An 8,875-nucleotide genomic window follows, 5' to 3' on the forward strand; every position below is an offset into this window, starting at 1 on the left:
AGTGCTGGGATTAAAGGCGTGCACCACCACCGCCCGGCCCGCCCTATTTTAGAAATTTAAAATATTCTAAGCCGGCAGTGGTGGCGCATGCCTTTAATCCCAGCTCTTGGGAGGCAGAGGTAAGAGAATCTCAGAGTTCCAGAACAGCCAGGGCTATACTGAGAAAAAAAAACAAATATAAATAAAAATACATAAAAACAAAATAAATAAGTGAAACTCATAGTCGCTTCATGGGAAACATGGGGTTTGATTGACGGGTCCCCGTTCTAACCTCACTCTGGTTTTACCAGTGTCCGTGAGGCAGTCCAGAAGGTGAGCGCAGACAGAACCATAGACTCCAGAAACACTTTATCTCCTTCATTAAAAATTTTAAGTTACAAATATTTTGATTTATAAATAATCAAGGTTGTGTGTGTGCGCCTACCCCTTACTCTGAAAGGCCATTCTGTCCTGGGTTCTTCCTGGAATCCTCTTTAAGTCCAAACCCCAGGAGGACGCTGGCCTTCCCAGTTCCCGGGGTTCATATTTAGTCATCACTCCAGGGAACACCCCCGCGCCCATGCTGTCCCTGCCTTGTCCTGAGAGAGCGCGTGGGGCTGTCCCCAGCTTTCTGGAAAGTGCTCCTGGTGCTGGAGGGACTTCCTGCCTGGGGGAGAGGAAGCTGAGCCGTTATGTCATAACCCAGTGACTTCCCTGTCAAAGAGAAGTTGCTTCTGCAAACGGCTCGGAAGAGCTGTGTTTCAGGCCCCCTCTGCAGACCCCGGGAGGGAGAGCCAGCCGTGAGGTCGGAGTCCAGGACTTAGCTTCCTGAGGCACAGGGCTCAGAGCGTCCCGTAGATGCTGACTTTGACCATGGAGATGCTCTCCGTGTACCGGTTCAGGCCTTTCTCGTACAGAACAAACAGCTGCGGGGGCTGCTGTTCTCCGTCCGTGCTGTTTTCCAGCGTTGTCAGGGACGAGTAGCCGCTGGGCCCTGGCCACACCTGGACTTTCTCCTTCTGCCAGGACGTACCATTGCTGAAGCTCCAGCGCAGGGTCAGGTTCACCCCTAGGTGTGCGATAGGCAGAGGAGGGGGTTGGGTCTGCCCTGTCCAGGCCCTGGCTAGGCATGGTGCCCCCACCCACCCCACCCCCAGGTACTCACGGAACTCGGGATGGGCTGGATTGGAGAAGAAGACAATGCCTGAGCTGGTGGCTACTGCTCCTGCTGCCACCACTGGGTCCACCAGCTCGGGGTCGAAGGTCACATCCCGGGGACGGAGGGTATCACAGGCATCGTAGCTGCGGAGCACGATCCTGCAGCGGCAGTGATAGTTGTTCTGGTTCCGGGCATTGATGATAACGGACCCATCTGGAAGCTCATAGGGCTAAGGGAGAGGACAGGGCCACTGAGAAGCCGGGGAGGCTGAGGAAGCCAGAGCTGGGTCTTTGGGTACAATGGCATTCCGGGCGAAGGTGTGGGCAAGCGAGTTCCCATGGACTCCTGACCTGGCATTCGTCGGGGTTGAAATCGTGCTCGTGTTTGGGCTGGCCGAAGGGGATGCCGCTCACTCCCGTCCCGTAGTGCCAGGAGGCACCATGATCATCACTGAGGAGGCAGAAGACGCCATCTCGCTCCAGCGTCCCATGTCCACACACGATGAGCCGGCCCTTGTGGGGCTCCCGCTGTTTCTGTGAGAGAGGATGGCGCTGTGGGGCGCAGGAGGCCTCCCAAGGCCGGAGGACACTCCTGGGTCCCTGCTGTTCTCCCAGACACTGCCTGCATGAAGAAGCTTGTGTGTGTGGTGTGTGTGTGTGTGTGTGTGTGTGTGTGTGTGTGTGTGTGTGTGTGTGTGTGTGTGTGTGTGTGTGTGTGTGCGCCAGGCCTGTAATCCCTGCTACTTGGGAGGTACAGAGTGACTTTAAGGATAGCCTGGGGAACTTGGTGAGGTCCTATCTCGAAAATAAAAAGTATAATAATAAGGCTGGGGTGGCGCACGCCTTTAATCCCAGCACTCGGGAGGCAGAGGCAAGCGGATCTCTGTGAGTTCGAGACCAGCCTGGTCTACAGAGCGAGTTCCAGGACAGGCTCCAAAGCCACAGAGAAACCCTGTCTCGAAAAACCAATAATAATAATAATAATAATAATAATAATAATAATAATAATAATAAGGCTGGGGGCTCAGCTCAGTCAGTGGTAAAGTTCTTGCCTAGCATGAGAAGGCCCTAGGTTAATAACACCCATTAGAAAAAGAAAGGAAGAAATGAAAAAGAAAACTAGTTCACCATCTCAGCCCAGGCTGGCCTCCCTCCCACTCACTAGGTAGCTAAGGCTGACCCTCAACTGGGTTTCTCTGTGTAGCCATGACTGTATTAGAATTCCCTCTATAGACCAGGCTGGCCTTCTGCTTCTGCCTCCCGGGTGCTAGGATTATGCCTTTTATGTCCCAGCATTCAGTACTCTTATCAATTCCTTTTTTTTTTTTTTGAGACTGTCTCTCCATACAAAGGAATGGGTTTCACAGTGGCATTCTCGTACATATACACTGTGGGGGCCAGCCATAATAAGCTAAGTATGGACAGATCACCCAAAGGAAGTTCTTAACTTCAAACCATTATCACCTGCCAGAGGAGCTTTAATGGAGGCCTGAGTCTCAGTAGTTTACCCGAAGCAATACCTGGTTGCAGAAAGAACCACAAACTAAGATTACCTAGCACCACCCAAGAACAGACCATCCAAAGGAAATGCCTAACGTTCCAACCACTGTAGATGTAGATAGGACCTTCTGCCAGCACACACTCACCAGGTCACCCCTAGACAAATGTCAGCCAATCAGAGAGTCCTGAAACTCAGACCCCTCACCCCCACCTTTACTACTATAAAACCCTATTCTAACTGAGCTCGGGGCTCTCCGTTTATTCCAATACATTGGACATGCAGAGAGACTGAGTTTGTAAATTTGATTAAAATAAAGGCTCTTTGCCTTTGCATACGGGACTCGGTGTCCTTGTTGGCTTTTGCGGGGACTTCAAGGATGTGGGCGTAAGTACTGCTTGGTACTTCCCACTCAAGAAAGAAAAACTCTAATTTACAGAACGTTGCCCTCTTCACCTATCCCCAGGATAGAAACCTGAATGCCAGAGCCTGGTCCAGGGGCAAACATCTCGGTGCCAATATTCTCGGAGAGGTTCCGGGGTGGGCTCCAGGAAATGCCGTCATCCTTACTCCATACCAGCATGGTGGAGGCCACCTGGCAGTTGACCTTGTGGGCACAGAGGGTGTAGATGAGGAACACCACTCCTGTGTGAACATCGTTGACCACGGCCCCCAGGTTCAGCCCATCCGAGGTCTCCCCGTCGTCTACAATGAAGGCTGTAGAGGACCATGTGCTACCTGGGGAAAGAAAAGAGCAGAGTGAAATTGTACCCTTTCTGGTTCACTTCCTGCCGTTCCCCAGGGACCTTACGGTGGCACCAGGACCCTGTTTCTTTCTCTGACATTATTTCCTGCTCATTCCACCTAGCGACATAATTCTCATTCCCAGTGAGAATTAGGAGGCCACCCCTTGGTGGTCGCAGTTAGTTCCCCGGACACTTTCTCCCTCGGGATTCCCTAACTCCTTAGGGAACTCAGGCCTCAAAGCTCTACTCTGGGCGGTTGGATTGGTGAAGGGAACCCCCTACTCTCTATCTCGGTCACCCACCCAACTCCCTCACCACCGGGCACCTTTGTACCCTGGTCCGTGGACCTCCTCATGGCGATGAACTTGGCCCCCTCGTCGGACGCAGACTTTTTCCTGGCCTCGGCGAAGGCGAGCAGAGTGCCCCGAGGGGTGGCTGTGATGAGCGGGATGCGGAAAGTGTCCACCGAGCCGATCTGCTTCCCGCTCACCCACAGCAGCTGCTCCATGGTCACCAGCGGCTGCACCTGTGTGGAAGGAAGGACCCCTTAATGCAGACGAGCTAGACGAGGCTTCAAGACCGGTAGGGAGCGTCTCCAGCTAGGGTAATGGGGAACCTCGGCAGGGCTGAGGGGTGTCCCGCAACAAGAGAAGGCAGTCGGGAGGAGAGTATGGGCGGAAGCCAAAGATCCCTGAACAGGAGAAAAGGAACCCTCGGGGATGGGAGAGGATGGGGGCGGGAGTGCCGCTCGGAGAGGTGGCCGAGCCGGGGGCCACCTCTGTAGATGCAGGAGGGCTCACCAGACTGAAGTCATCTTCCACCCTGGCCTCGGACCCCGCCACCGCCACCAGCAGCAGGAAGATCGCTGCGAGCACCTGACCCCGACGGCGCGCCCAGCAGCTCAGCGGTGCCCGGGGTCTGCTCGGCTGTGCCCCCACCATTGCTTCCCGATGCCTGTCCCCCCAAACTGGTCACCGGCGGCGAGCCGTCAGCTGACCCCGACCCTTTAAATGTGCACACGTCACTCCGGCCCCGCCCCTCGTGGCCGCGGCCCGCGCTGCCGCGACTCCCGTTGGTCCTTCCAGCTGTCCGACATCAGCATGTGACCCAGGAGGCGGGCTCAGCCTGCGTGAGCTTTTTGATTGGCTCTGATACCCGGAACGCGACGAAGGGGCAAGGCTTGTTGCACAGAAACCGGCGGGGAGGAAGGCTCTAACCCCTTGTGGAAGGACTAGAAAGCACATTGGGGACAGTGTGACTCCGTTGGTAGAGTTCCTTCCAGTCTAGGAAGCCGTCTGTTCAATCCCTGCCACCACCTAAGTCAGGTGTGGTGGTGGTGCACACCTTATATATAAAATTTAAGAGTCACGTGGGGTTGCAGAGTCGGCCCAGTGTAAAAAGCATTTGTTGTACGCTTTTCAGAACCCATTCTGAAACCCGTGCTCTGGAGGCAGAGACAGAAGATCACGTGGACAAAAACGGTTAGCTAAATCTTTTTTGTTTTTTTTTTAAAGACAGGGTTTCTTTGTGTAAGCCTGACTGTCTGGGAACTTGCTCTGTAGATCGCCTGGTCCTGAACTCACTGAGATCAGCCTGCCTCTGCCTCCCGGGTGCTAGGATTAAAGGTGTGCGCCACCATGTCCAGTTCATTTTGTTTATTCTAAGACTGCTTATGTGTGTCAGGCAGTGTTAGCGCACACCTTTAAACCTAGCATTCGGGAGGCAAAGGCAGGCGGATCTACACAGAGAAACCCCATCTAAAAAACCTGAAAATAAATAAATGGAAAACAAACAAAAAGAAGCAGTCGCTTGGATTGTTGGTGACAGACCCCTTATTTGAACAGCCCCCTCCTCCACCTCTTGTGACTCAAGGTCTCGCCCAGCTCCACCTGGCCCTGAGTTCACTCTGGAGTTCCTCATGCCTCCACGTCGTGAGTACGGGATTCCACGCGTGATTCCAGGCCATGTTTATGCTGGAGACAGAATCTGGGGTGCTTACATGCTAGGCAGCCACCCTATCATCTGAAGGACACCCCAGTCTCCTACCCTCGGGTCCTGAACACATTTTCTTTTACTTGCTATAGAACCATGTAATAGTAATTTGGACTTTAATAGAAGAGAAATGAGTTTGAACTAAAAATAAAAACCATACTTATCAAGAATATAAAATATTAATCTTTAATAAAATTTGTTTACTATAAAATTGTGATTCTTAAGGCGTATCTGGCTGGGCTTATGTACAGGAGGGTTGCTGTTCTGGGTCACGACGCCATCTCTCACTTCTTCCCCTTCTTGCCCCCAGCAGGGACCTCATTCTTCTTGCCCAGAATCTTCATCAGTGCCATCGGCATGTAGTAGGGCCGCTCCTGGGAACCGTCGTTTCTCTCCAGATCCTCCACTGAATAGCAGAGAAGATCAATTAGAGCGGACCCTGATAAGTGGAACCCTGTTGCACCCCAGAAATAATCTGGGCTGTGTAGATCCAACAGCCTGGTCTCCTGTCCAAGCCACTTAGTTCTTTATTTGCTGAGATCCGCCTGGCTCTGCCTCCCGAGTGCTGGGATTAAAGGTGTGCACCGTCACTGCCCGGCTATATAGGCAGTTCTATGTAACCTGTTTCCTCATGTAAAGATTATAAATGATCGTATGTTTTATAGGGTGACAACAGGATAAAGAAAAATTGCATGTCAGTTCGTCATGGTGGCTTTTGTTTGATCCTAATATTTAGGAGGTGGAGACAGGAGGACTTAGAACACAGGGCCAGCCTGAGCTACACAGCAGAACTCTGTCTGGGGAATGGTTGTGTATCTCCATGGTTCTAGCACTCAGGAGGCAGAGGCCAGAAGACTGGAGTTGAACCAGCCTGGTTTATAGAGCGAGCTGGAACCAACCAAGAATACATAGTGAAAGTAAATAAGATTTAACCAAGAAACAAAAACATAAAGCAACAACAAAATCCTGTTAATTGCTCAGTGTGTGGCTGGGGGAATAGCACCGTGGTGGGGCATTTTTACTTTGCAGGAACAAGGCCTGGTGGCATCATCACTGGGACAAAAAAGTACCACAATGCCCAGCACTTGGGGGCTGAGGTAGAAGGCTCGTGAGTTTGAGCCAGCCTTAGCTATACAGTTAGTTCTGGGTCAACCTGTGCTAAATAGTGTGATCCTGTCCCACCTACCTGCATGTCCCCTCCCACAAAAAAAAAACAACTAAATAAAAGAAGGAAGAACACCACCCCCCCACACACACACACACTATGACTACCTTCCGGGAAATGTTCTGCGGTTAACATCTTCCTATGTTTCCTAGCCAGGCCTCTGTCTGAGAAGAGTCCCCTCTGAGAATGTCCAGGGTTTGTTCCCTTCTTCCCTCCCCAAACTTCTAGCCTCAGAATGTCTGAAGATGCTCCCTCCAGCTGCTTTAGTTTACAAAGCTACAGACAGCCTCCAAGAGAAGCCCGAAGAGTCAGGAATCAGAGTGGGGGACACTCACAGAAGCAGAGGAAGAGCGTGTCTACACACATGCCAAACACGCTGAAAAAGCCACTGGCGATGACATAGGCTCCCATGATGGAAGTCTGCAGGAAACAAGACTGATTGGGACCCCACTAGGCACGTCTGGGGACTTGGGTGTAGCAGAGGGAGATGTCACTCACCATGATGGGCAGCCAATAATAGTTGAGGTTGGGGTTCTCAAAGTCTTTCCCCAGCCCCTTGATACGACCGGAGAAAAAGAAGAAAGACAGAACACCTGCGTGGACAAGGTTCCCAGGGTCAGGGCTGCTCCTCTGCAGACACCCCTTTCTACACGTATTCCAGGGGCCCCCGACTCTGCAGACCCCGATGGTGGCCCTTACCGACACCTCCGACCACCAGCAGCTTCCCAAAGAAGAGCAGCAGATCTGTGACTTTATCCAGGACAACTACCCTGCAGTGGGAGGCAGGGCGGCCGGGGGTGAGGTCCTGGCGGGGCTGGGAACAGTGATGGGGATGGCAGAACCCTGGACCAAGCGTGAGACCCTTCTAAGCCGCGTCTGCCCGTGAGGCCAGCTTAAGGATGGGCGATCTGGGTAAGGGACCCCATGGCGGCCTGACCTGACAACGTTCCTCATGAGCAGCTTGAAGGCATTTTTGGCTGAGACACAGAAATTCTTCCCGTAGATGGCGATCTGGGAGGAGCAGGAAAGGTCAGAGCCACACCCCTGGCGAGCCTGGCCCCCTCCCCCGCCCCCGTGTTGGTGGAGCCCGGGCAGGCAGAGGGGTACTGAGCAAGAGGCTCCTTAAGGCCGTGCTCACCATGATGTAGGCGTTGCGGTTGAGAAACTTAATAAACTTCTCCAGGCACCAGAGGCAGCACTTGAAGCAGCAGATGATGCACCGGGCCACAGCATTTTGGGATCCTAGGGACAAAGGAAGCCGACGCTCAGCCGCTGGCTTCTGAGCTAAACCCGCCCATCACCGGTCACCATTCACCTCTTAGCTTGTGGTCAATGTATTCCAGGATGACCCGGGCTATCTGTACAAGGGTCAGGATGAGGGCTCCAAACGCCAGCGACCCAGTGTGGTAACTGCAGAGGGTGTGTAGGTGAGATGAGATACCCCGGTACCTCCCGGTATCCCTAGGGCTGACGCTTCCCGGGGGCTGCCCCTGGCTCACCGGAGGGTGCGAATGAAGGCTGAGCTCAAGGGGAAGGTAGGGATGTCTTTAGGCTTATGAAAGGCCCAGTAGAAGGAGGCAAAGGCCCCAGCAAGGACGCACTGGCCCAGCGCCAGTACCCAGTTAACCGTCCAGAAGAGTCCCAACACTCCATAGATTTGCAGGTTGAAGAGAGAGCGCTGGGCTAGGCCCGTGGACGAGTAGCCCTGGAAGGCGCACGTGAGCCCCGGGCAGGAGGAGAAATTCCCGGTTGAGGCCTGGAAGTGACAGGGAGGACACAGCAGGGTCAGACCCTGGAGTGGCGGGCAGATCCTTAACCTTCCCTCCAGGCTCAGAGCAGCTCAGACTTTCCCTGGCGTGACTAACCAGCTTCCTGGTTTCTAGGTCGACTCAGAAGCTGTCTAGAAGGCCTGGGGCAAGCCCAGGGTGTGGGTGGTTTTATGGTTTCCACCTGCTCTGCGGCTTTCCCAGAGACCTGTTTTAGAGAAGCCTCTGCAGCTGCCGTCAAGACACTGGGGGCATTTAACGGCATTAAGTAATTTTGTTGGCTGTAACAACAAAACAGTGTCGGTGTGTGTGTGGTGTGTGTGTGCATGCGTGTGCATGCTTTGCCAGGATTGAACACTGATCCTCACCCATTTTACAACCTCCCCCCAGTAGCTGAGCTTCACACCCAGCTTTATTAGACTTCCTTTTTCTTCTTTTTTCCTTCCTTCCTATTTTTATTTTTATTTATTTATTTATATTTTTGGTTTTTCGAGACAGGGTTTCTCTGTGGCTTTGGAGCCTGTCCTGGAACTAGCTCTGTAGACCAGGCTGGTCTCGAACTCACAGAGAT

The 8,875-nt window shown here is 53.0% G+C and overlaps 3 protein-coding genes across 3 annotated transcripts in view; all 3 read right to left on the reverse strand.

The window, feature by feature from the left end:
* LOC101994656 (RT1 class I histocompatibility antigen, AA alpha chain-like) overlaps positions 1-8,875 on the reverse strand; it is a 629,094-nt gene that overhangs the window by 310,843 nt on the left and 309,376 nt on the right. The window lies entirely within an intron of this gene.
* Positions 337-4,381, reverse strand: Neu1 (neuraminidase 1). The gene is made up of 6 exons (XM_005370807.3): positions 4,182-4,381; positions 3,715-3,907; positions 3,111-3,373; positions 1,489-1,671; positions 1,145-1,367; positions 337-1,048 (listed from the first exon to the last, which is right to left on the reverse strand). Exons 1-6 carry the CDS (start codon positions 4,320-4,322, stop codon positions 822-824), a joined length of 1,230 nt encoding a protein of 409 aa, XP_005370864.1. The 5' UTR covers positions 4,323-4,381; the 3' UTR covers positions 337-821.
* Positions 5,593-8,875, reverse strand: part of Slc44a4 (solute carrier family 44 member 4) — a 15,704-nt gene continuing 12,421 nt past the window's right edge. The window contains exons 14-21 of the mRNA XM_005370806.1: positions 8,038-8,294; positions 7,854-7,948; positions 7,677-7,780; positions 7,476-7,549; positions 7,238-7,308; positions 7,037-7,131; positions 6,874-6,958; positions 5,593-5,779 (exon numbers count right to left, since the gene is read on the reverse strand). Coding sequence (XP_005370863.1) covers positions 5,658-5,779; positions 6,874-6,958; positions 7,037-7,131; positions 7,238-7,308; positions 7,476-7,549; positions 7,677-7,780; positions 7,854-7,948; positions 8,038-8,294 — 903 coding nt within the window. The 3' untranslated portion in view covers positions 5,593-5,657. The remainder of the gene's footprint in view (positions 5,780-6,873; positions 6,959-7,036; positions 7,132-7,237; positions 7,309-7,475; positions 7,550-7,676; positions 7,781-7,853; positions 7,949-8,037; positions 8,295-8,875) is intronic.

This window comes from Microtus ochrogaster, unplaced genomic scaffold (assembly GCF_000317375.1).
Source record: "Microtus ochrogaster isolate Prairie Vole_2 unplaced genomic scaffold, MicOch1.0 UNK87, whole genome shotgun sequence".
NCBI lineage: Eukaryota > Metazoa > Chordata > Mammalia > Rodentia > Cricetidae > Microtus > Microtus ochrogaster.

Excerpts from the sequence above, each read along its gene's own strand:
- Neu1 (XM_005370807.3), bottom strand. The coding sequence starts at position 4,322 with ATGGTGGGGGCACAGCCGAGCAGACCCCGGGCACCGCTGAGCTGCTGG. Across the intron at positions 3,908-4,181 it reads TGGAAGATGACTTCAGTCTG|GTGCAGCCGCTGGTGACCAT; the intron begins GTGAGCCCTCCT and ends CCTTCCACACAG. Across the intron at positions 1,049-1,144 it reads TCCAGCCCATCCCGAGTTCC|GGGTGAACCTGACCCTGCGC; the intron begins GTGAGTACCTGG and ends TCGCACACCTAG.